The 27895-nt window shown below is 36.1% G+C and overlaps 1 protein-coding gene across 3 annotated transcripts in view; it reads right to left on the reverse strand.

Moving 5' to 3' along the window:
- SUGCT (succinyl-CoA:glutarate-CoA transferase) overlaps positions 1 to 27895 on the reverse strand; it is a 314340-nt gene that overhangs the window by 181466 nt on the left and 104979 nt on the right. For all 3 annotated transcript variants that reach the window (XM_084283112.1, XM_084283111.1, XM_084283113.1), the window contains 3 exons: positions 20835 to 20906; positions 14156 to 14253; positions 2163 to 2265 (listed from right to left, as the gene is read on the reverse strand). In XM_084283112.1, coding sequence (XP_084139238.1) covers positions 2163 to 2265; positions 14156 to 14253; positions 20835 to 20906 — 273 coding nt within the window. The remainder of the gene's footprint in view (positions 1 to 2162; positions 2266 to 14155; positions 14254 to 20834; positions 20907 to 27895) is intronic.

Here is a 27895-nt window from a genome sequence, read left to right on the forward strand (position 1 = left end):
CTTTTTGGTGTGTGCTGTTTCTTCCTTTACATAACTGGGACTTCAGAGTGAGAAGATTCTTGGATTCCAGATCCTCCGGTGTTGAGATAGATTTCTCCTTAGTCTGTACATTGTCCCAGGGCACTCTCATGCTTTCTGAGGCTTCAGAAACCAAAATTACAGACTAGGTTATGAAAGAGCAAAGCTATGCACAAGTATGTGTGTTTATCCCAGATGCGTGCTGTCTACACAGCAGCAAAAGGATGAGCAAGTGAAGGCAGACTGGACAAGATACAATAGAAAAAGCTGTAGTTCAGAACAAATGTGAAGTTGAAAATCTTTGCTTGAACTGGCCCTAAGTATCTGAATCCAAAGTACAGGTCAATGAGTCCTGTGAAGGTCTGAAGTGGTCACTACCAAAATAAAAATTCAAGAAGATAGCAAACTGCGCTGAAGAAACTGAGTATGCTATTCCAAATTGCTCATCTCCTGGATAGCCTCTTAGATATGTAAAGATGGAGTGGGGGGCTTAACTTTATGTGAAGTGATGTAAATATAAGAGCAATACTTTAGAGTGTCAACAAGGCTTCATATTTTGAGAAAGAAGAGGAAAGGACTGGATAGACTCTCTCCCACACACACACAATTGAACAGAAAAAGAATTGTGAGAGAATGCTTTAGGAGGTAGGCAGCATCAGAAATTAAACCTAAGTATAACATCGGACATTACCAGAAATACTGACATTTCATTTCCAACACTAATAAAAACATGGTCACTGAGTGCCATTTATTTCAAAGAAGAGCGTAGAAGAGACTTTTTAAAGTAGTTTCATAAGGAGAAAAGAAAAACATACAAACAAAAATCAGTATGACTCTTAATGGGGAAAAAAAATTGAAAAACCTGCCACTATTGGAAAGCACTGTGATACCTTTCATGGACAGGTTAACTCTGACAGGTTATTTAATATTTAGATGAACTCTAAGAACAAGGTAACCACATTAATCTTTTTTTCAATTTGGAAGGTAGCAGACATGCCACAACATATGACCTTTTAAAAGCAGTCTTACAGGGCAATTGACTTTTTAATACTTGATGCAGCATCAAAAAAAAAAAAAAAAAAAAAAGACTTTTTTTTTTAACGTTGTCCCAAGCACAGCCAAGTCAACTAAGTTCAGAATAAAATAAAGACTCTTGCTGTACATTCTTCAAAGCTCAACCATAATCCCTGTGAAAATCATGAAGTGAAAAATTTGGCCCACGCATACTCTACAGCATGGTACTACATCATTTTAAGGAAAAAGAGCACATTTATCTGTGAAAGAAATTTCTGTCCTTGTGGTAGCCTTACAAATGTTCTCTTACAGTTCTAAAAGTACAGTAAACATATTTATAACAACCATTTATAGTAAACTTATTCCCTTATGATGAAGATTGATTTGCATGTTTTTGTGTTGTTCCCCCCCCCCCCCCCCCAGGACAACATTTGTATTTGCACTCCTGACAAACACTTCTTTTTTGGATGAGGACACACAAAAGACTGGTTCCTTCCACCCACTTCTCATGCCAATTAGTTCTCTTGTTATTTCCATTAGTAGAAATTTAATTTTAAGATTCACTGCAATATAGAAGAACTGTAAAGACTATTACACCATTCAGGACAGTATAGTTGAGTTTGTGTTAGGCCCTTTAAACTAATAATAATCCACAGTGTGAAGAGAAGGGAAGGGATCAGTGAATATGAAGATATACATATTTTTTTTTTTTTTTCCCCTCCAAAACTCTAAATTCTGGTCATCTGTACTCCGTACAGAAAACTGGTTGCTTGTGGACAGCAAGAAAGTTACTTGCATGTATATATGATAGACTAATATTATGAATCTATTAGAGTTTATTTCCTTCCTTTACCAGCCATTTTTGAAAGATAGACTGCATACAAGACATAGAACACCTACAGTTTAAGGCATCATGGCGAAGTCTATGTTCCCAAGCACATAACTCATTTAGGGATCTATATTTACTTCTACTTATACGGTATTATGGGCCTTAAACTCAACCCCCCATATAATTCTCAAGTCCCATTTTAAAGAAGCTGAAATCTGGTTAGAGTGGCAGGAAAAGTGATCATTATTCAGCAGTTGTAAAACACTAGTAAAAGTATAGAAAATACTGGGCAAGAACCAACCTGTGGATCCGAGAATACCTGTTGCATATTGTTGATTGGACCATATGGAACTCCACTACCTTCAAAGAGCCGCAACCACTTGCTTGTTGTTTTTTCTGAAAACCTAAGAATATAAGAAGCATGTGGTTTCAACTCAGTGCTTCAGATTCTGAAAAAAAAAGTATAGCAACTCTCCTACCTCTCTCAGTGCTTCCATACCCTTCCCCATTGATTTCTTCCCAGGCAGTCAATAACATAACGAAAATGTACTACACGTGTTCCTCAGAAACACAAAAAGCAAAGCCACAGGGGAAAGAACTTAGCTAAGCTGACTTCTATTTCTATCTGATCATCTGAAGAAATCCAGCAATGATGTAAAGCTAAATTTATCAGCAGTTTCAAAAAAGGATCAATGATTTTCCTCCAGTCCTTAATTACACTAATGTGCTTGACATTTGTTTTCTTTTATGTGCATATTTAAAAACAGGAAATATATATATATATATATAAAATGTGGGTATGAGTCTAACATGCAATGCTGCTCACTAAAAGATGATTTTATAGTACCACAGTGTTTTTCTTCCATTACACCTAAAGCGTGTCAGGATTAACAGACACATTTTTTGGTCAGATAATAATATTAACTACATATTTATTTGTTGTTTGATTGTATAATCTATATAAGGACATCCAGTTCAGCAGATATAAACTGTGCCTATGCTGGTGAATGCAGAGCTTCTTGTCCTTTACAGAAGGCTGTGCTGAATTTTTGCTGTTATCTGAAGCACTTCCTTCCTGAAAGGCTCCTTAATTCATGGACCACTCAGTCCCCTCGCTTCCACAAATAAATAAAAAGGTGTTTTTCAGCTACTACTTTTTCTGACCCCCCCAACCTCCACAGCTTTCTAACTTCTAACAAAAGATAATGTATTTATAAGAGAACTCTAAAATAATCATGGCGTTGAAGACAACACTAAGAAATGAACATAATTCTCACATTTGTATTATCCACAATCATTCCCTAGAATGATTGGTAACACAAATCCTGACATATTTTGTGCTTTGTACTTTTTTTTTTTTAAAGTTCATAAAATTCCCATTTAAAAAAAAATATTTTGGAATTTAAATATTTTGAAAATTAAGTCTTTTCAGCTATATTGTCAGTTATCTATATTTACATAATCATTATGCAATTTCATGGTGTCATAGTAAATTTTAATAATATTCTGTATATACATCCTTTCTTATTATGAGTGACTGAATGTACAGTGAAGTGCCTGTTTTGCAAGAGCTCTATGTGGTACATAAGCTTCTGAAATTTTAGCTTCTGCTTAGATTTTTCCTTACTATTTAATAGACAAAAAAAAAAAAAAAAGTCTTAGTCTTACTTATTAATTTATTTAATTTGTGGTTGGAGAGAATTCCTAAAATCTTTAAATTCATTCAAAGTTGTGAAATCCCACATTCACCATCCCAAAGAAAGCACACATCGTTTTCTCTTGAAATTAAAACTCTTGACTCAAATCTCATGTAGAATAGATACCTTTATTTGTAGTAAAAAGGGGTGGTTGAGAGCATATTGTTAAAACAAACTGTTTAAAAAGAAAACAGAACATCACCACTGTCAGTAAGGGCCCATTACTGAGATTTTGAGAGCAACAGTTTGTAACTATTTTGTTCATTCACTTGTAGTTTATATATTGAAATATCTGTTATACAGTTCTAAGAGAAGAAACGCTGCTTCAAAATCTAATACAAGACACAGATAAAAAAAATGCCCAAGTTCATACCTTTCTGATAACAGCTACACAAACTTAAATTTTTATTTATTTTACTAACCTTCATTTATCACTCATCTAACTATAATTTTAATAACATTTATACAAATAAATACTATAAGCTTTCCTCCTAGCAAAGTGCTGATGTTTAGTTTACTAGATGTCCATTGATATCATGCTCAGTACTCCAAAATATCAAGTATAGGAAACTGATGACAACTAATATCAAGTATAGGAAATTGATAACAACTTAAACTTCCAAGAGAAGTAGAAGATTGAAATTCTCTCCTGAAAATGAAAATCTCTATCAGCAGGAAATTATGAGGCCTAGATAATCTTTATCCTGTTTTAAAACATTCTGTTTTTAAAATATTTTAAAACATTCTGTGCTTTGATATTGCATTTTATATTTCCCTACTTGGTACACAATTTCCTTTTCTAAACTAAAAGATTTACAACGTCATCTGCTGCCTTTCAGTGGGAAAATATATTTTCTTATATACATGTATAAAAGCCCTGACAGAAACATGCACTAGGCTAACAAACTGTCCATCTTCCTAACTTAAGCTAGGGCTATAACATCCAAGATTGTACAGTATCTGAGTTCTGAGGCATGATAGTTGCATGTGAATCTTTATCTGTCCACAGAGCCTCAATGATATTGAGTGGCTGCAAGAGAGCTCAACCATGGGATTCACACTGCAGAACTAAAGCTTCTTGTATTTCCAGATGAATCCCTTTTACATCTATAACAGATGGAGCATTTTAGATATCAAATAAATGCCATTTAAACTGTGATTTGTCTTTGCAATCATTTTTAGTCTGTAGTTTAGCTGTCTACAATTATTACTAGTATTTTAGAAGTTCAAAAGAATTTATTTTTTATTCTGTTAGTCTGTAGTATGATACTTGAATGCATGCTCATTCTAAAAAGACCTGAAAAAAGGGAACGTACTCTGAGAATACACCTAGGACCTTTACTGTAAAGCATATACTAAACTGTGCCTCACTAAAAGAGGTAGCAGCCCCCATGATGCCTTATTTGTATTTTAGGCAGTACTCTAAACCTCCTCTCCACTAAATTCCACAGCGCTTGGGAAGCTAACAAAGTTATGAACCTGAAATAAGGCATTAGATTCTGCAACATTTAACTGTAAGGATATTCTAGGCCTTAAAAATGCTATAAGAACAGAAAATGTATCATGGGTTGAAAATTGAAATGCTACTTCCTGAGAAGAAATACAACTAAATTTTATTTTCCTAAAAATTCTAATTCCTAATTTAGCAGGCAATATTAAACAAAGAACTCTAGATTTAAATTACCCACTCAGTAAAATAATCCAGAAAACATGACACCACCACCTAAGAATTAGCCTTTAAAAGACCAAGATGTATCCATAAAACAGAAAGGACTCGCATCTTTTTTCCTTACACTAACCGAAAGTGTAGTTTTGTTTCTGGGAAAACAAGACCTAAAGCCTCTTCAGCTTACTAATAATATATTTGCTATTATAGCATATTTGCTAGTGAAACTCATAAATCATTTTTGCTGCAAACTCAGAAAAAAAAAAAAAAAAAAAAAAAAAAGAAACAATGTGATCTTCACATAATTTGCAATAGTGACTTTGAAGAACATAAAACTTCTGGATGCTAACACAACCCTTCCAAACAAGTAAGATTTATCACCATTCAAATAAGCAAGTTTTCAGCTTGAGGTTCCTGGAAGCAATCTAATTTTGAATATCATCATGAAGTCACTTCCAATTTCTATCAGAAAACTTGTTTCTACTGCAACCAAACTTTGATTTCATTTTAATTTGCATTGGTAGCATTCCTTTAAATATAAAATAATAACGTGTGAACACTATAAGATTTATGTATACAATATCTTCTTTTATTTTAAATTGTAATTTCTAAAACTGCATTTCCTTAGCTCTAAGAATGAGAGAATGGAACATTAAAAAAAAAAAAAAAAGTGCTTGACACACACAACTTGGATAAAATAACATAGTCAATTTCTTGTTAATTATTTGTGTAAACTTTGTTTATTTTAAAGAATAAGGAATCTTTTTTAGTTGATCAATCCAGGCAGGCAGAGAAACACATGACATTTCCGAACACAAGGACAAGAGATAAGGTACATAATGGGAAGGCTGTACCTGCACAACACATGGTAAACTCGAAGGTTGAGAAGAAATAAGTGGAGTACACGGAGTACAGAACAAAGCTAATCACAGAGAACACTATGAAAATAATTACATTGTTAGTCTTAGCGTGCTCCACAAACCTGCTATGCAAAGGTGGTTATCTTCCCATCTCACAGATGGAAGACTTATCTGCAATGTATCAGTTCTTGTCAAACATGTACTGGCTATGAGCTGTCACAATAGATCTTACATACAATATCAAAAAAATGTCATTCTGTTTCTGAGGCCTTTTCTGGTTACGGATTACAGTGTTCAACAAAATAAAGATCTATAAAGCAAGCATTAATCCACTGTGCGCATTCTTCAGATATGCCCCATTTTCCATGCTTTCTAGGAAACATACAGTCAGTGCACTGGGGAAGTGCATCCTCTCACACTTCTCTAATGGATGAAGCCATCTAATTCCACACAAAGTATGTTTAGAAGAACTATTGAAGCAAAATGTTGCTCTTTTCTGTATGAAGCATATGGCTATTAATTTATAGTAGTAATTTGAACCAAATGGAGACACTGGAGCAATCGAACTAGGATTCCGCTTGTTTGTTTGTTTTTTGTTTTTGTTTGTTTGTTTGACTATATGTTTAAAAACCACCACCAATCACATAAACCCTCTCTGCACTCAAAGTTCACAAGCATTCTTGTGTTCTGTAACATGACTGGAGTTCGCATTATTATTTTTGTGTTATCCTTTGTTCTATCAACAGTCTATTAACTTTCAAATATCTACACCATTTTCTCTCTTCACTATTAATCATCCCTCTAGAGGTCATTGATTCAGTAAAATAGTTTGTGCAGTTTCTAACAGTAGCATCTGCAGAGGACACTGTACAAAACATAAATCATATGAAAAAATACTTTGAAAATTCAAAAAACAGGTCATTATTCCCTAGTATACCATAAATATACCATTACAGCTTTTGAAATGAATATTATAGTATTTAATCAATAATTAGTAAGCATCTCTGTGTTAGGGTCTAATTAGTCTCTTCTCAGTTACAAATTAATCACTCAGCAAACCATTACAGACAGTTAAAATATCTGGGGATCAACATGATTGTACTGACATGTTTTGCTGATGAGTATGTTAGCTACTTTAGATGTCACATACAGTAGATTGTAAGTGATAGCCACAAAGTATTGTCAATATACACGTAGGTACCACAAATCCACCTTGGAAATTGTATTAAATTTCTGCCTACCTGAAACAATGTTACCCGTTTATAATACAAATATTAATAAAACCTTACTTTTATGTGGAGGATTTGTGCTATAGAATGTACAGTCTGTACATATATAAATGAATGCACATTTGTGTTCCATTTTGATGCTTTGCAACCTGTTTTAAAGCCATCCATGATTTTTAAAGAATGGATTCCAGAGAGAGGAAAATATATCCGTATTATATGTTTCTCCCAATTCCTGAGTAGCAAAATCCAGAATGTTCCAGAACTATTTGTTTTGGATTCAGATGTTAAACTATGCATGTTAGAAATTAACTCCTTTCCCCAAGCCTTCCTCTCCTTTCCTCAAGGGGAGAAAGAACTGCAACATTGGTAGTTAAGACAAAGGAAGTGGAAATCAACTGGAAAACATACATCAGTGAAAACACAGAGAGAAAAAAAAAATGGAAAATTAAATAGATTTTGTTGTTGTACTTTTAACTGTTCAGAGGAAGTAAAGATATGTGTCACATAAAAAGTTTCATTGAAAAACCATTGAAAAGATTTCCCTTGATTTCAGCATCCTTGTAGCTAGTAATGTGTGGCATAAAAACAAATAAAATGAAAAAAAAAAAAAAAAGTCAGCAAATTCTTTTAGAGAAAGGATCTCAAGTTTCACAGTTATGTAAGAAAATACTTAGAGGCTTATTAAATAGTGAGAAAAATAAGAACAAGAAAATACACATTAGCTTACCTGCTCCAAAAACAAGAGGTTTAAGATATTTTTGATCTCTCTTGTTTCAACACATAAAAGTCAATGTGAAAATAATACTGATTTACAAAGCATTTTAAAACAAACCATGTCAGCTGGTGCTCATGCAGCTCAACCATCTTTGTGCCGATGGTGAGGTATATGATTAGGGAAATGAAACGTCATCAGCTGTGCTAAACTGAATTCAATCATCTTTCAGACAGCTGACACCTGTCTTGCTGAAGGAGTAGGCAATCAGATGCCCATTCCTGTAATGTTATCAGCAATGGCTGCAGTCTCCAGTCTCTTGCACTCTTGGTTTTATAAAAGAAAGGGTGGTAGTAGGGAAGGGGGTTTACAAAGACTAGTTTATAGACACTCAATAAATGTAAGTTTAACAGTGCTCCTCATCAGGCAAATTAAACATTTTGCAATAGATTTCCCTCCTCTTCTGTTACTAGGTGGAAACAATTTAGCAAGGTCTCATTAACTGGGGATCAGGTTCCTCTGTGTTTCCTTTCTGCTCATTCCTTTTCCCCTCACACTCATATGCACAACATGCAGCTGTGGTGCACAGTCAAGAATAAGGTTTTTTAAATATAAGTGCTAGGAATAGGACTCTGAACTGTTTCCAGCCTTAATACTTCTAAATCTACAATAATTTAGCTCTCTAGACAGTGTGGATTCATTTAGCTGTAGCTGCAGGAGTACTAATCATGATGAATTTGTGTTCTTCATTATGTTAGCTGCTTCACTTTAAAGTCTGAGGGAATGCCTACTATTCCCCTTCCCCCTTGCACTCATACAACCCCACAGACCCTGCTCTACTTATAGGTTAATTTCCCTAAGTACTCTGGGCTACACATTTAGGTGCACTGTTTTAAAATGTGTCTACATTACTGAGGTGCAGGGTAGGATTAATGTTCAAATTCTGGAGTAATTGGAAGAAGGTCAACAGATTAAGCTCCCTTCCTCAAAACAGCTTCTCTTAAAACTGGCATTATAACAGCTTTTGCACAGATGCATTTCAAATTATAGCACATGCTACATACGTATGTCTTAGCATATGTATCTATCTCTATATACACAAAATAATCCATATTGTGCCTAGCACTATTCTTTTCCAGAGGAAACAGAGGTAAAAGTGGAAGGGAGCAACAATTAAAATTTGGTTCTCTTGGATGGATGTACATCTAACTCACAAACCAGAGGTCTCCATTGGAAACATAAAAAAACAAATGCTCTGTAGTCTGTCAGCTCTCACATGAGCAAGGAGTCTCAGGGGCCTCTGTAGTAGCCATTGAACCTGACCTCCACCCAGGTAGGGTCATTTCAAATTTGATTCTTGGAGCACATCCAAGGGCAATTCACTTTTGTCAGAGTTCTGCTTTCCTGTCACTTGGGGAAAATGTCACCTAAACAAAGAGGAAGATACAGAAGGCACTGAAACATTTTTTTTTTCGTTTGTTTGTTTGTAAACCAGATGCAGTAGATGTGCAAACATGGGCAGTAGAGGAAGAAATAAGTAGTGGGAAGTGGAGAAGGAAGATGGGGACAGGAAAACAAAAGGCACAGCAGGAAGAGGAACAGAGATGGGAAAAGAATAACAGCACCAGTAGCAAAGCAAATACAAAATACCCCATAGGCCTATATTCTTCTTCCCTGTAAATATCTTTATTACCCAGAGTTCCTTGCAGCATTGCACTTCCTTCCCCACATAAGATGGGAACTGAAAACACTCCCCCTCTCAAAATGTCTGGGATTGGTTTCTGTAATTCCTTCTCCTTATCTCAATGTGAGCTGGATATTTCAGAATATGCTTACCATGCTAGAGTGGTCAGCCTTCCAATTCCTTTTATTGAGATCTGATTGTCTTTGTGGATATGTGAATTTATTCCCCCTACCTGCTCTCGCTTTCTTTCTTTTATGTGTTCTCTATGGAGGGAGTTGAGATGATGGAAGCAGGCAGCAAGGTGAGGCTGCGATGAAGAGCTGAGGACAGATGTGCTTCCCTCTTCAGATCTCTTGGGAGTGAAGGATGAGAAAATTCCTTCTGAAATGAATGGAGCAATTCACACCTCTCAGAGCTGTTGTTTCAAGCTACATTTATGTCTCAAATAATATTCATCTCCATCTTGTATTCTCACTCAACTCAGGACATCCGACTGTGATGAATAGGTCATTTCACACCTTTCTGAAAAGTCTTCTATTTAAAGGTCAATTTCTTCTAAGTGCTATATAATCCCCATGCTTATCTAACTGCCTTGAAATCTGGCACAGTTACTGCAGGTGGTGAGTAGAATTACTGATCTAAATCAGAGGCCATTTGAGCCAAGAATTCCCAAGACACAGCCTTCTTTTAAAAAATAGCATTCCTTAACATTGACTGATTGTACCAATGTTTCCTTTGTGCACACTTCCAGAATCAAACTGTGGCTAAAGAATTTCTCTTGCTTAACATTTACCTTAGCAAATGAAAGGCATCAACTGTCTCCTTGGTATTCAGTGTTCAGATGTTTTTAAAATTTTTGAGCTCTACACATGCAGCAAATTAAATGCTCAGGACTTCTGGGACTTTCTGACCCTTTGAGTAGGGCTAAACATCTCCCTCTATTCCTAAATAAAACCTGGGGGATCTTTTTTTCCTTTAGATGAGGAGGACAAGAATTCTCCTTGCTACACTTACTAAGTGCTCAGGAGTTAGACATGAATTGCAGTTAGTCCTTTTTGAAAATTAAGAAATAAAGGAAACAAAAAGGTAACTCATACCTCTGGAAGCAGTTTAAAAGAGAGAGGAGGAAGGAGACAGGTTATATAGGTCAGTGGAAGCCAAGTGTAAGCTCTGGTGAGATCGCGGCTCAACGAGACTGTAAGAACATGAGCTTGTAAAGAAAGTAAGCATATGCTCACTGTGCAATAGCAGTGATATATGCAAGCAACAGCAAAGAGTACCACATATCTGCCGTACAGATCACCAGATTCCTATATATACATGCAAATTTTACCTCCTTTTTACTTCTCAGCCTGGCACAGCAAACAGGATTGCTCATTTTTCCATTGCAATGTCACTGGAAAAAGCTGCTTTGCCTCAAGTCAGAGGCAACCTGCCTGTCACAGCACCAAAATTATATGTGAATGAATAACATACTTAAATCCTTAAAAGACTTTTATGTTCCTTTTCTCTTTCCAGAACACAAAGGAGGTGCTCGTTTCAACAAAAGTGGTTGTAATAGAACTCACTGCTATGGCAATCACAACTCTTTTAAGCTGTTCCAGTTATTGTCACCATAAATTCATCATGAGGTGGATAGTAGTGTAGATATAGTCAGTGAATGCGAGGTGAATGCAGGTGTTTCTTCCCAACTATGTACCTTAGGTTTACATATTCCATGTTTTGGAAGCTGCAATACTATCAAGCAATTGGTGATTTAATTAAGATATTTTTCAGTGAAATTACGCCATTACTATTTTGTCATTTCCTTTCGTTTCTCAAGGGGTGACATTTTTCAGCACTGACAAACTGTTCATTTAATTCTCTAAGTAACATCCAAAATGAACTATATGTAATTTTACAAACAACTGTGAGTTAGTGAATAAAAGGAAAGTTACCATGGAATGTGTATAGAAACATATTCAACCTCCATTTGAATGCCAAAGGTGTTTGCTAACGTCGGTGCTTCAAAACTGAATGCCAGATGAATTAACAGTAATATGACATAACATAATACTATTGGAAGTATCTACTCCAAAAATGTGTATACAGCCACATCTGTACTTGCATATAAATTACACAGAAACACAGCCTAAACGATGCTAATAAAACAGAACATAAACTGACAAAAAAAAAAGATATAAAGCAGTAATTGACAGAGCAATGATGTAATCTGATGAACTAATAGCTACAGATATAAAAACAAATCTGGCAATTTAGTCACAGAACAACTGTTCCATGAACTTTAGCTTCTTATTCAAATATTCTCAATAAAATAAAATAAAATAAAATAAAATAAAATAAAATAAAATAAAATAAAATAACATAAAATAACATAAAATAACATAAAATAACATAAAATAAAATAACATAAAATAAAATAAAATAAAATAAAATAAAATAAAATAAAATAAAATAAAATAAAATAAAATAAAATAAAATAACATAAAATAACATAAAATAAAATAAAATCCCTACATTCAGAATCAACCACATCATTAGGTAATTGATCTGTGGATGGCAAAACAGCACTTTGATAAGGTTCCAGAGTACATCAGATAAATACCATATTAAGTGAAATGAACTCCAAGTAATGAGTCTACACAAATCAACTTTCAACTAATCAACTAAGAGTAAGCGTCAAGAAAGTAAGAGCTGAAAAGTAGATGGAAAGATACCTATTCCCTTTCAAGGGCTTAAAAAATATAGGAAGAGTGGATTCATCTGTTATCACGCTGCATTTCTAATAGGAAGGCAAGTAAACGACAAGTTGTAAAAGTTCATTATGTACAGTTGTACAACAATTATTTAAAAATGCAAAGTCACCTGGTACTTCAGTTTTTCAACGGGGCAAGATACCTGAAAATTGACTGGTAACAGAGAGATAAAAGTGCAACTAAACAAGAAGAGGAAAAATTACTCTCTTTGCAGTCTTAAATGCAAGATTATTCTGGTTCTCAATATCCAAAAAATGTGTAAGGTTGGCTTGAGGGGAAAAGGTGTGCTATTGAAATTTTTCTCAAATAAAATGAAAAGGGAAGGCATCTGGCTTAATGCTTCTTAAAAAAATAAAAGTGTGTGAATGAAAATTGTTACACATTTGTTAATAAAGACTCATACAGGCCAAGTGTCAAAATGATAGTGTGACTTTTCTTGAATTATTGACAATGGCAGATATACTGATTCTAATGCTCTTAACCCAAAATGTGAAGTGTTGCTGAAACTACCTTCTAGTAGCTTTACAGATTACAGAATCACAGAATCACAGAATTTCTAGGTTGGAAGAGACATCAAGATCATCGAGTCCAACCTCTGACCTAACGCTAACAGTCCCCACTAAACCATATCCTTGAGCTCTACATCTAAACGTCTTTTAAAGACTTCCAGGGATGGTGACTCCACCACTTCCCTGGGCAGCCTGTTCCAATGTCTAACAACCCTTTCGGTAAAGAAGTTCTTCCTAAGATCCAACCTAAAACTCCCCTGGCTCAACTTAAGCCCATTCCCCCTCGTCCTGTCACCAGGCATGTGGGAGAACAGACCAACCCCCACCTCGCTACAGCCTCCTTTAAGGTATCTGTAAAGAGCAATAAGGTCACCCCTGAGTCTCCTTTTCTCCAGGCTGAACAAGTCTGAAGAAAGATTAGTTTTTTTTCTTATATTGTAGAAATTTATCTTCCTCTTTATCAAAGAACTCCACAGAACTAAGGCCTTCTCAAACATAGTACAGAACACAATTAAGCTATTTTAATTTCTCAGTTAAAAGATTCCTGAGCTTTATCTTATGAGTTTACATGAATCAACTTTGAAACTAAGAGTAAGCATATTATTTTAATTAAGCATAATATTGTTTTAAGTAAGCGTAATATTTTAATTAAGTACTTAATAGGATGATTCTCCTGTAGAACAGTAAGTACACATCCTTTTTATTTTAAAAGAATTCAACCAGGGAGAATTTGGGGCACACAGTACTGCACTACAGAACCAACAGCGAGGGTAGAGTCAAGTGGAACTCTCTTGGGTACACCAATTCTTAGTGAAAACTTTAAAATCCCTTTCACAGCAAAAGTAATGTCCAAGAATTTCATTACCAGCAGTGATATTTGTCCAGAAAAACAAAAAGCACTAGTTGTTTCACTAAAATTCAAGTTAATGAATTAAGTTAAAATGTTTAAAAATAAGTTTAAATTATTTCTGAAAACTTAGAACTATGGTTTGGCTTCTTGGTAGCCCACATTACAGTATGTGTGCAAAAGACACAGTTAATATCAGGAAGTGCGCTCAATTCTTTTTTTAAATAAATCTCTCAAAAGATTAACATAAAATTTTTACATGATGAGTGTTCCTTATACATAACTGTTTGCATTAACAGATTAAATATCATTTCTTTGTTTTTAATGAACTTACCGAGTTGACAATATGTCAATAAGTTCTTTTCTGTTCTGGACTCTGAGTGTATTAGTTTTGTATCTGGAATCCTTACTAACTTCAGGCAGATTCAGGATCTAAGTAAAAATAAAGCTGAGTAAGACATGTGCTTGGCATGAGACATTTATAAGGTAAAGGAAATTCATTAAGGATTTAAGATAGCTTTCCAAAAGTCACTACTTCTCCTTAATCTTATATAGATTAGGAAATTATGAAGAGACAATGCCTCCTATTCAGTTACACAAGTACAAAAAACAAAAAACAAAAAAAAAAAAAAAAAAAAAAAAAAAAGAGAAATTAAACAAGATCTTAGTCCACAGCTTTGACTTTTAACTAGGAGAAACTCTTGTTATTATACTGTAGAACATTAAAAATTTTTTTTAAGTTATTACTTTGAGGTTTGAGAGATCTGTGGGCTTCTCCTTCACTGAGTTATAAATCACGGAAAAAGAAATGTGACTGTACTTCATATGCTAGACTGAGAAAATATATGTTTAAGAATGTTTCTTTTGATTTCAGTAATCTTTTCAAAAAGGATTAAATAAAAAAAAAAATGTATTTTCTGTTGAAAGTCACAGTTTTTCTTTATGATTTCTTCAAAAAAATCTTATAAAGAAAATTGGTGGTTTAACCTCCAAGAAAGTAGAAGCATATCTTCTACATGTAACTCCTACCTGGCATATTAAAAGTGTGACCCTCCTGCAAAGACAATGTAAATTATATTATAAAGAGAATTAAATGTGCAGAACAAGTGTTCGAATTTTGTAGAGGCATATATGAAACAGCGTAGTTGTGTGGACAATCAATATTTACTATATAACTTATCTGTTCATGCTATAATGTACTTACATAGAACATAAATAAACAGAATGGGTTGTTCTTTTAAAATTTAATAAAAAATATCCCAGGAACATCTGCTACTGAGGAAGGCAGAAAAGAAGTTTACAAAGAAAGAGACTGTCATGTATTTAGTGGTCCTCAATAGATTTTTGTTTTATTAACATGTCCAGTCATTCCTTGAATTCATGTCTATGTACTACCACATATAAGTGACACATAGATTGGTGTCAATCACTTTGAAACTTGCTTCAAACTTAAAATTCTACTAGTACCTCTGAGACTGGTTCAGACCAAGGACACTATACTTTAATGACTTTGCTGGAGTGAATAAGGATATGGCTTCACTCTCAAGTGAACAGCTATTGAAGAGTTAAAACCATGATCAAAACATATTCTTTCAACAGATACTTAGAGATATTCAAATCAGATAGTCACCCCTGACCTTTTTGTCACCCAGAGTGACAAAACTGAGCATGGAAACCAAAGTACCGATGAAGTTATTTTGGAACAATTATCATATTACATAAATTTTTTGCAGACTTTTATCTGTGAGGTAAAACAGCATTCTAACATCTTCCATTAACACTTAATTCACTGCATATTTTCTTTTACGTCTATGTTCACACAATCTAGTTTATGAAAATTGTAATATATGATAATCTGGCTTTAGAAAATTTTCTTCTTTTCCTGCCTGAAAGTTTAATAATAATATTGGCACTCCATTAAAATTTTTTCCTCCTTTTGATACTGTTATTTTTGGCATTAAAAAATTACTGCTTTAGGGAAAAGAAGAAAAAAACACATGCAAGGTTATTCAAAGTAAATGATAGTGAATACTTATTATGAGAGCATAAACAACCAAGAAATTCATAAGAAAACTATGGTTTCGTTTGAAAAATTATATGAAAAATGATCATATTGAGTTGCTTAGGACACTGCTTTAACATTAATGACTTCATCTTTAACTTAATATATAGACAGTTTTCTAACAGATGTATATGTTCCTCTCAATTTTTTGTGTTTAACAAATACACATTTGAGAAGTTATTCATTAACGTGCCATTCATCTTTCTGTAGCATGCTGCCAATGTTATTTTTTTTTATTTCATTCTGACCAACTGGAATTAAACTGCTCTTTACCATTTCTCTTCAAGCTTACCTGATATGCAGTTGGTCTCTACAGTACAGAAACACAGAGTTTACAGTCTGAGTTCTTTCCCCCAGTTCTAGCAAAATTGTTTGCACACAAAAGCAGTCTTCTGAAGACTCTTGCTCAGTATTCCTATATAGACTGAAGCAACCACACATTGGGATGTGCTTTAGTAACTCTTGATAACTATGAAATGCACCTCAACCAGCAGTGTTATGAAGTTTTTCAGCAATTATCAAAGTCCCCAAACAAGCTACAGTTCGTTTCCACTGATTCTGAAATTATTCCACTTTTTTTCTTCTTGCTTGCTAATTGCTTCTCTAAGAAGACACAGTTGAAGCAGAATGTTTGCAATTGTTTACAGCCTAAGCCAGCTGTTACACCCCTTGAGTGCGTGTCTGCAGGGCAACGGCTTCCATACATTCTGTATTTTTAGCACCAGCTCATCTCAGAAAGGTTTTCTAATAGCAATCCCAATGTTTGAATTAGCATCCTCTGTATTTACTAAAGGTTCACTAGGGTGTTAAGGGCCTTCCTGTAATAAAGTCCTTTTCCTTTATTGGCTCTCCCCCTTCAGTGTCTTTTAAGCTCCAAAACGCCTTCGCCTTAACATAGAACATACCTCTAACGGTTTCCACAGCATTCCACTGAATTCCACATTCCTCAGTCTCTGGGCACATTAACAGTCTAAATCAATATCTACAATATTTTGATAAGGGCAAAAAAAAGAATTCATACTATTTCTTATACAAGCCAGGATTCTGTTGGCCTTCTTGGCCACCTGAGCACACTGCTGGCTAATATTCAACCAGCTATCCACCAATATCCCCAAGATCCCTTTCCAGCCACTCTTCCCCCAGACTGCAGTACTGCATGGGGTTGTTGTGCCCTGACACTTAAGCACTTAGTCTTGTTGAATCTCATGCAGTTGGCCTCAGCCCATCAGTCCAGCCTATCCAGATTTCTCTGGAGAATCCTCCTACCCTCAAGTAGATCAATACTCACACCTTAATTGGTGTTACCTGCAAACTTACTAAGGGTGCAGATCCCCTCATCCAGATCACTGATAAAGATGTTGAAGAGAACTGGCCCCAGTACTGAGGCCTGGCAGACACCACTTGTGACTAACCTCCAATGACTCTTTGCACATGGCCACCCAGCCAGTTTTTAACCCAACAAAGCATACACCTGTCCAAGCCATGAGCAGACAGTTTCTCCAGGAAACTGCTGTGAGAAACAGTGTCAAAAGCCTTACTAAAGTCTAGGTGGACCACATCCACAGCCTTTCCCTCATTCACTGAGCACATCATCTTGTAATAGAAAGAGAGCAGGTTCGTCAAGCAGGACCTGCCTTTCATAAGGGCATTCTGACTGGGCCTGATCACCTGATTGTCCTGTAGGTGCCATATGATGGCAATCAAGATAATCTGTTCCATAAGCTTCTGAGGCGCTGAAGTCAAAATGAAAAGCCTGTAGTTCCCCAGGTCCTCCTTCCAATCTTTCTTGTAGATGGGTGTCATATTTGCCAGCCTCCTGCAACTGGGACCTTCCTGGATAGCCAGGACTGCTGATAAATGACGGAAAGTAGCTTGGTGAGCACTTCCACCAAGTCAAAAAAACTGGTCTTGCTGGTAAAGCAAGAAACAAAGAAGGCATTAAGTACCTCAGCCTTTTCCTCATCCTTTGTCACTATGTTTCCCCCCACATCCAGTGAAGGATGAAGATTTTCCTTAGTCTTCCTTCTCTTGTTTATGTATTTATAAAAACATTTTTTAATTGTATTTAATAGCAGTAGCCAGATTGAGCTCCAGTTGGGCCTTGGCCCTTCTAGTTTTCTCCCTGCACAGCTGCGCAACATCTTTATAGTCCTCCAGAGTGGCCCAGCCCTTCTTCCAAAGGTCATAAACCCTCTTTTTCTTCATGAGGTCTAGCCACAGCTCTCTGGTCAGGCAGGCCAGTCTTCTGTCATGCTAGCTCATCTTTCGGCACATGGGGATGGCCTGCTGCTGTGCCTTTAAGATTTTTGTCTCGAAGAGTGCCCATCTTTTCTGCACTCCTTTGCCCTTCAGGACTGCCTCCCAAGGCACTCTGCCAACCAGTCTCCTAAACAGGCCAGTCTGCCCTCCGGAAGTCCAGGATGGCAGTTCTGCTAACCCCTCTCTGTGCTTTTCCAAGAATCAAAAACTCTATTAATTCATCACTATGCCCAAGATGGCCTCCAGCGTTCGCATCACCCACAAGTCCTTCTCTGTTTGCAAGCAAAAGGTTCAGTGTGGTGCTGTCCCTAGTTGGCTCACTCACCAGCTGTGTCAGGAAATTATCTTCCAGACACTCTGCGAACCTCCTAGACTGTTTCCTCTCTGCTATCTTGTATTTCCAGCATAAACCTGGTAAATTGAAGCCCCCCACCAGAACAAGGGCTAGCAATTGTGAAACTTCTCCCAGCTGCTTTTAGAACATTTTGTCTGCCTCTTCATCCTGGTTGGACAGTCCATAACAGACTCCCACCATGACATCTGTCTCATTGGCCTTCCCTGATTGTTACACATAACCATTCAACACTGCCACCACCACTGTTCAGCTCTAAACAGTCAAAATGCTCTCTAACATATAGGGCCACCCCCACCCCCACCTCTCAAATAAGATAACTGGTTTATAGAAAAATCTGGCCCTTACCCAAAACTTGAACTAAGTTTTCAGGTCTTTTACTCTCTTTGACAAGCAAGCAATCACAATTTTTTCATGCTTTGTACCTCCAACTTTCAATTCTAGAAATACCAAAACATCTTTACAAGGATGAAACAAAGAACAAGCAGCCTGTAGACTAAGGCCAATATTCATCTCACTTAACTTCAGGCTCTTCAGATTCTGTAGTAACACAAATCATTGATATGTTGCCCCATCTTATGGGTTACCACTTGCTCATTACTGAACACAAAGGGATTACATAGCAGCAAGTCCCACCATAAGTCTCACAGCAGCACCCTAAAGTGAGGTGAAAGCATGGTCTGAATTTTCAGTGCCTTCTAGCTCACAATATAGTGCCAGAACCTACTGAGCCAGACTTTCAGTTGTGCCTTACTCGAGGATGGCAGAATGACCAGCACTTCCAGTGATAAAACACAAAGAAGACATTCACAGCGATGTCCTGGGACCTTGTGGGAAGATTACCTTTATGGGACAATGACTCCTTGAAAAAACAGAGGTGTGGCAGCTACATACTTATTCAGTCATTAGTCCATCAGTCTTCCTTCATGTTCACCCAACAAAGATGGGTTCCTTCATGTTAACCCAACAATAATGACCACGCTTTAATGGTTCAACATCTGTAGGATGAAAACCCACTGAGAAAAGTCTGAAGTTGACTTGCTTCTTATTGTGAGAGCCAATCTGAGCAAATGGAAGCAGACTCCTCAAGAGATCTAGGTGGGCATATGTAGCCCAAAACACACTAGGAGAGAAGAGAGCTTCAGACAATCATAACTGCACTATCTTCTTACTACTTATTCCAGTTATTAGTCATGAACAACCATGGAGATGTGAAATGGCTGATGTGAACAAATGGAAGAAAATAATGCTCAATTTCCAGAGGCTGACAGCTCTACAAAGTATGACTAGTATAGACTAAATATCCCAAGTCCAAGAGGAAAAAAACTAACAAAAACAAACAAAAACAAGCAAAAGAAAAAAAAAAAAAAAACACCACCACCAACAAAAACAATCGCAGATAAAAGGTAGAACTAATTTTATAAAAAACAGCCCAATACTATCTGAAAAAACTTCTCTTGTGCCATCCAACATATTAATGGGATCTTTTGTTTGGAATGTTGATACCCTTTATTTAAGAACATTTTTTTTTCACCTTCAATCAATACTTCTTTTTTTTAAAATGTATTCACTGTCCGGGGAGAAGCGATTCCAGGTATTGAAACCACAGGAAAAGAGTATGTGAAAAATCCAAAACTGCTTTAAAACTTTTCAAGCTACCCTTTGTAAAAACAGAATTGCCAGAGAATCATGTTTCTTCAATCCAAAATAAGGAAGATTGCATATTTTTGTTGAAGCTTTCTTCTCCAAAGTCACATCTGCACCACTGCCATGTCAGCCCACAGTCCTGTAATACTTCTTTTCCAAGAAATCCCAAAGTTTCTCTGTGATCATAGACCAGTACATAATAGTTTGAAAAGGGACTGCATGCTCAGCTATTGATTAAGGTGATACAAGAACCATCCATCTCCTAACTTGGCTATGTTAATAACTGTGTCTACACTTTGTGTTTTATGGAGAAATAGTGTTACATTTCTTCCTGAAAAAGACACTGCAGTGATTTTCATCACATTCATCATTTTATAACTAGGAGGTTGTTAGCTGGTTCGTGTTTTGGCAAATTAGCTATGCAAGTGCTTTAAAGGGGATTGAGCACACACAAATTTTGGAGTTAGGGTGTTCTTAATACACAGGCTAATTACAAAATTGCATCAGTGCCCTAAACTACTAGCTAGAAGCACAGGCTTAGAATTTATAGTTGCTACTTACTTTCATTTAAAAAAAAAAAAAAAAGGGGGGGGGGGGACAAGACTAAGAAGCAATCTCTATTTCATCTCTATTTCCCTACACAGCACAGAAATTGTCACACGTTTCTGTATTGTCAGCCTAACACACCATTACCTTGCACACAGTGACAAACTGCTGATCATTTCCAGCTCCCACTACGATGTAGCCATCCTTGGTCTTAAAAGCCTAAAAGAACAAAGAGAGGTGATAAGCTGTGACAAAAGTGTAAAATATTAGTACAACTATTAGGTGAAAACTTTGTAAATAATTTTCAAATGCTTTCCTTAAATGAACATTTCCATTCAAACTCTCTCTCTAGTTCTACAAAAGTGGATCACAGTCATCCACAAGGAGGAAAATTCAATTTAAAAGGGGAAGTAGCCCTTTTGAATTTTTTTAATTTTTAATATTTCTTTTTTTTTGGATTTGAGAAATAATCTTAGTTCATACTTTTTTGCTGAAAGTATAGCTTGAGGCAACTAGAAACTTTGCAAATGTGACCTGCACTCATAGGGACTGAGGATGATTTCCCAGGATGACACTTACTTGATATAAGTTATTTATTCAGCTTCCCTCTCAGCCTGACTGAGAGCACAGCTGCACTGAGTCTCACAGATACTCATTGAATGTGCCAGCCACAAGGCTACAGGGTAATCTGAGCTATGCTAGGAAAAAAAAAAAAAAAAAAAAAAGAAGCCAAATAGCAAATGACGAGTTAGGTACTTGCATGGGAATGAAAGGGATGGGCTGCATCTTTCAAGCTCTTCAGCTGGAAGTTAAGCTATCTCCTTAGTTAGTGGTCTCAAGACCAAGGTCCTAGAGAAAATGGAACTTTTTTTCCCCGCTTTGAGGAGTATTTTTTTGTTTTGACTTCATTACAGTACCCTTACTGGTACATTTCACGTTGAAATCGTCTCGACTTAGATTTTCACAGGAATGAAGAAAATCTGTAATTGGCATCATCCCTGATTTTTACCACTGCATCAGGGCATCTTCCAAAAATGGATAATGCAAATAGATTCCCCTTTCTTCCACATCTCTCCTTTATTACTACCACAATTGTTATAAGCATTGGAAAATACTCTTTCGCTTTTAATTTGACTTCAGTGCACAGGTTCATGCACAAATGGCAACAAGGCCTTGTGCTAGTTTCTCACAGAGAACATAACGCATCTTACATTATCAGAAATCAATTTTCTCATCAGTTATAATTGCCTGATCTAAAGCTGTGAATTCTTAGTATATTTTTTTGTAAAATAACACAAACAAAAGCTCTGGTGTGGGAACATTTAATAATAAAGTCTTCTCACACCAGTGTGGCTTATTCTCCATCACAAATATGCTATTCTAGCTTGAAAACTTTTATAACAGTAACCACCTGGCACATTCAGAGCTTTAAAACTGTATGTGGAAAATTATGTCTATTGAAGTGCAAGGAAGTGTATATCACATTTACAGTATCGTTTGTTTGCTCCCTCTATACTTCATTTCTCACAAATAGTATTAGTCTGATAAAATTTATGAATTTATTTTTCAGACATTTAATTAAGCACTTGAGTCTAAGAATCTTAGCAAGCAAAGATGAAATTCAGCAAACATTTAGTCTCAAACATGCAAAAAGTAAAAAGTCTCATTTGGCCCCAATACAATAAATGTCTAGAAGCATGCATAATATATAGGTACTGCATACTCACACTGATGAAAGCAATGAGCACAGAAACAGTTGGGAAAAAGAATACACAAAAGTACGTAGATGTATAAACATTTTTAGATAGATCTGTTCATGCAGATTTTTGTCTAAAACAGTCGTGAACGTTGTGAAAATTGTTATAAATATACATGTTATAAAGTCTAGCAATATTTAAGAAACTTTTTTTTTCTTTTTTTTTTTTTTCAGAACAAATGGCTTTTAGTAGGAATAGTTATGAACTAAAGCTGTCAGTATAATCTTATTACCTTTACTTACAGGCAAGATCTGTTTCCTGAACCTCCCTGCCCAAATCCTGATGTCTTTGCTGATGCTCTGAATTCTAAAAGCAGCCACAAACATTTCACACAAAGTACGGGGAAAATAGATACACACACAGATATGTGTAGTAAAAAATATAGTTTTTTATTGGTACAACCACGTACTACTTCCAGTAAACACAAAATACAAATTCTTTTACACAGTATTTTAAACTTGTAGTCTGGATGCCTGTTACAGACTGCAAACACCACAATGTATGTCATGTGCACTTATATACAGATGCCCTTCCTCCACACTTCAAAATCTATCTAAACTGGAGATATAGTCAAATCTTAAACAGTTCGCTATTTATCAGCAACTTCTTTTGAGACTTGCATCTCTGTAAGCAGAGTACAGTCGCACAATAGCTGCATACCACTCTGAGACATACATCTGCACCCGTGGGCTGCCCATGCAGCAGCGGAAATCACTCAAAATTTAAGGGCCTGTTTATTAGCATTTGGGCTTCAGTGGCTTTGTGGAATGTGTGGGAAAACTGATTATTCTTAATTGCATTGTATGTCTAAAAAGCTAAAACAACAATCATGTCATCCTTACACAACAAAAACGGTATCATCATAAATGCAGCAGTGTCTTTTTCCACGAAGCTTAACTCAAATGTCTTCGGCTGCTATTTTAAGCTTCTCATTACAAAACAGCTGATTATTTGCCAATCATTGCTGCTGATAAAGCAAAAACTTCCAAATGTTATTAGCACAATACTGATGCCAAAATTTAAGGGCAATAACAATGGTTTTATTCATCACCCATAAATGTACGCACACTACAGGTTACCACAGGTTACTGGCTGGTCACAGACAGTTTCACGATCTTATTATACAAAGGAGAGTTAGGGCAAAGTGCAGACAGACTTTAATGAGATTTTGTTATGATAAACTGCCGTCCATCACATCGAATCACTTCACATTAGTGCAATAAAAGGCACTACACACACAAGGCAAAAGTCTTTTTTCCCTTTCCCTTTTTCTGAAGCATGAAGTCTTCTGATAAGTTCCTTGAGAACATGATCACGATTTAAAATGTGGTGCCCAGGTGGTACCCTGAGCACTAGGGCATACACTCGGGTACAGGCAGGAACCAAAAACTAAACCGAAGAATTAGTTCACATCTTACATGTGGAAAAGGCAAAGGAAGACTGTGTAACCTCCAAAGGAGTAGCTTTTCAGTGTGGGCTGAGAAGCCTTGAACACCTCCAGGGATGGAGCGTTTGCAACTTTGCTGGGCAACCCATTCCGGTACCTCACCACCCTCTGAGTGAAGAATTTCTTCCTAAATCTACTAATCTGCTCTCTTTTAGTTCAAAGCCATTACCCCTTAGCCTATCACTATCCTCTCAAAATTTCCCAGTTTTGATGGTTTCAATGAAAGACTGTCAATCTCTTGTGTTTATTGTCCACGTTATGATTTTTAAGCCTATAAATGCTATGGCAATCATGAATCACATAAATATCTTTGCATATATTTCAGTTTGCACATTGATTCCACAAACAAAACTTTAAAATGTAAGGGATCAAGATTAGCATCTTATAACATAGCACTGTCTTTTGATTTAAAAAGCTGAACAGCAGCATGTAAAAGCTTCTAAGATCAGACTACCTGAGGGTTTGCAGAGAGTCATTATGCAATGGTGAGTTCTGGAGCAGGGTAGTAACTTTCAAATGCCTTCTAACAGATGTTGGTTTTACAGAGGAGGTGGTTAATTGTTTCAGCTGGCATCATAAAGCAGCTTGCTTAAGATTTTGGAAAGATGGCATCCTTTTATAAAGACTAGATAGAGTATTTCTATAAGGTACACGTCTGTCAGTACATCAGGGAGCTCTCATATATGGCATTGTGAACAATCCTCTGAGCTTCTTCCCAAGGCGGGCATCAGAGAAAGCAGCTTTGGCTGAAGGCTGAATGGTTCTTTGGGACTGGCTGGTGACACTGCAGAACAAATACACCTACTCAGAAGTCTATGAACATAAAACCAGAAAAAGTGAAAACAATATTTTCAAAAAAAGCTTTGAGGCTTGTTACCAACACTTTAAAAGAGATTTTCATATTCCACTCTTTCTTCTCCCCTCCACTTTCCTGTTTGCAGAAGTCTCTGTATGTGTACAGAATCATTGCATAGATATTCAGTAAAATATTTTGGGACCATGCAAATGCAAAGGACTGCACATATGTGCTGTAGGTCCCTGCTATTAATGAGTGTGCTCACTGACAAAAGCTGGTCTCTTGCAGGCTTGGAACCACAGAAAACTTACAATGTTACTTTCAATTTATTGCATAATTTTTCTTCAATTGCACTTTGAAGTTTCCACTCTGATACTCAATTCAACACAGAGGTCATTTAAGGACCAGTATTCTCTAGTCTTAAAGCAGATTAAAGGCCATAATTAAGAAGGTGATGTATTCAGGATTTGACTGACCTTTACACAGGCTTTTTCTCCTGCCAATCAAACATATCTAAAGTATATATTGATTTTTTTGTCTCTCTCCAACCCTATCAACCTTTGGTTCCCTAATACATTACAGAGCAAGAGATCCTCAGCTTTGCTTTGGATCCCGAATGGTTACATTCCTTCCAGATGGGATAAACTTGGCACATCATTTCTCTACCTTTTCACACCAGCTTGAAAAAAAAAAAAAAAAAAATCTGTGCCACAGTATCATAGTATCTGTATGTTTTTTTCTTTCAAGGGAAGGTCACAGTTCTTTTATAAAAAATTAATATTTAATTACACTCTAACAAATGGGAACAAGACCAAGAAGTTTGGTCAGTGGTAGTTCTGAGCAAGATATATAAATCATAAAGACCACACACTTTGAAACTATTTGCCTACTTTGCACTCTCTTCTAGTGAAAGCAAACACTAAAAATAAAAAATGTAAATTTCATGAACTGGAGTAATGTATGCTGAATGCTCTCACTGAGCAAATTGAAGAAGGGTATTCCACACAAATATTTCACTTCTTTGCTCTGGTTTTCTCGACCTGTAGTACTTGTCTCTCTTCACTGTCATGTCACAGGATGTACTAACCTGCAACTTCATAGCTGTCTACTGGACAGATCACTATCAATTACATCTGCAACAATCCACTTGCAGAAAGTGATGTTTGACTGGATGCCATGAAGTGGGGAAGGTGTTTATGGTAAGACTGGGAATGATTACATGGGTTTCCACAATGAGGCAGAACACCGACACAGATTTTAAAGAAAGTCCCCTACACACTACCATCCGGGGATATCATTCACCTCCATTGGACACCTTTTCTGGTCAACCTTCAAGCTCCATGTATGTCTGAGTGTGGGAAAAATGAAGTGGAAAGCCAAGCACCTCACTTTGCCCAGCTGATCCAGGAGCAAAGCAGATAGCCATTGAATGCAGTATGCATGCTTCTTGCTGAAAGGGGCACTAAAGTTAACACAAAATCACAGCATCGAGCAGGGATATCTACATTTGGCATTACAATGCCAATTCTCAACACTCAGGAAGTAGGACAGCCTAGTTCTGCTTTCCAGACTATGTCATGCTTTTATCCAGTTTTTGCCTATGTGAGAAATATAAACCACTGGGAACAGAGACTGCAACCAAGAACTCTCCAATCCTTTGCTCAGTGTCCTAACTGCTATATTAGAGACAGGACTCCCCTCTCACTTGCTTTTCTTCTGGTCATAAGACATCTGCATTGTTGGCATTGATATGAAATAGACGTAATGCATAAATTCATGATCTAAAAGTATCAGTTGGGCACACTACTTACCCAAAATACTTTTATAGCTGTTACTTTATATTCAATAGAACAATGAATGTTAACTTTGGATTGGTTTCTTGGTTTTAGAGATAAAAGACTTTTATATAAAAAAAAAAAAAAAAAAAAAAAAAGACAATGTGGCAACCCACCAAGCCTACTACAGTACAAGGAAGAAAATAATATACTCCACAAGGAAATACACCAATTTTCTTTGCTTTCTAATTTAAATGCAATATATATCTCGTCTCACCACCCAAAAAGCCATTTAAAAGCTCCTGGTAGAGCAGTACACAGCTTTAAAGTGGGCAACTTGTCACTTTCACAAATTTTGAAAATATGAAATACCAAAGCTATACCTCAATTAAAAATAACTTCTCTAGTATTGTAAACTGGCATTAAAACTGTTCCTTGCTGTTGAAAAACAAAATATCACACACAGAATCACATTCTCCATTGCCACATTAGTTTTCCATTAGTTTTTCAACAATGAAATCACACACATACACACACACACAAAATAAATAAACTTTAATCACAGTATCACACTGGAGCCAGTGTAATTAATGTTGTGTCAGCATTTCCATTTAAGCCACTATTTTCAAGAGGTTTATAGCACAGCCATAAAAATTCAGTTAGGTTGAAATTAAGCAAACAAGGTCTTATAGAGCAAGCAACATTTAAGTATATATACAGACAGCAACCAGTTACTACTTATATGGGAATTAAAATAGACGCTTACTGATTTTAAAGGGCACTGCAGAGCTGTTTTTTATATAATATTTTTCTCAACATTTACAATAATCTCTCAAAAGTCTGAATCCAAATGTTTCCTTACCCTTTCCCTTCTCTCACAATACTTCACACAATTTTGTTCAATTTTAGGATTGCAAGCATTTTTGTTTGTTTGTTTGCTTTCACTCAAAGTAAAGAATGCAATGAAAACACTTATTTTGGTGAAAAAAAAATAATAATAAAAATAAAAAAGAGCACATATAACCAAAGTCTGATCCTGATATGGGCCTCTGGGCATTACTGAACTAGAAATGATAAATAGTTCTTATACCTTCCAAAAATCATAAGATATAGCTGTGTGGAAAATCTGAGTGCCTAAATATGAGTTTTTAAGAGTGCTATTTAGAATCTAATTCTAAACAAGATCCTAATTCTGCTTTCAGTAGAAACCATCAGAGCAGGATTTGTCTCATTATTTTTGTCCCTTTTCCCTCCCTGCTCTTTGGCTTTAAGTGATATTGTGATACTTTTTCCAAAGGTCAGCTTTGTAATACTGACTACCTTTGTGGTAACTCACATTGAGTCCATCAGCCTGGCATTTCAAGCAGCAAACAGATGACGCAGTGCAAGCAAACTAAAACTCACAGGCTGGGCAGCCAGCACTATTAACTTAA

The sequence above is a fragment of the Netta rufina genome (genome assembly GCF_964035555.1).
Source record: "Netta rufina genome assembly, chromosome: 2".
Taxonomy (NCBI): domain Eukaryota; kingdom Metazoa; phylum Chordata; class Aves; order Anseriformes; family Anatidae; genus Netta; species Netta rufina.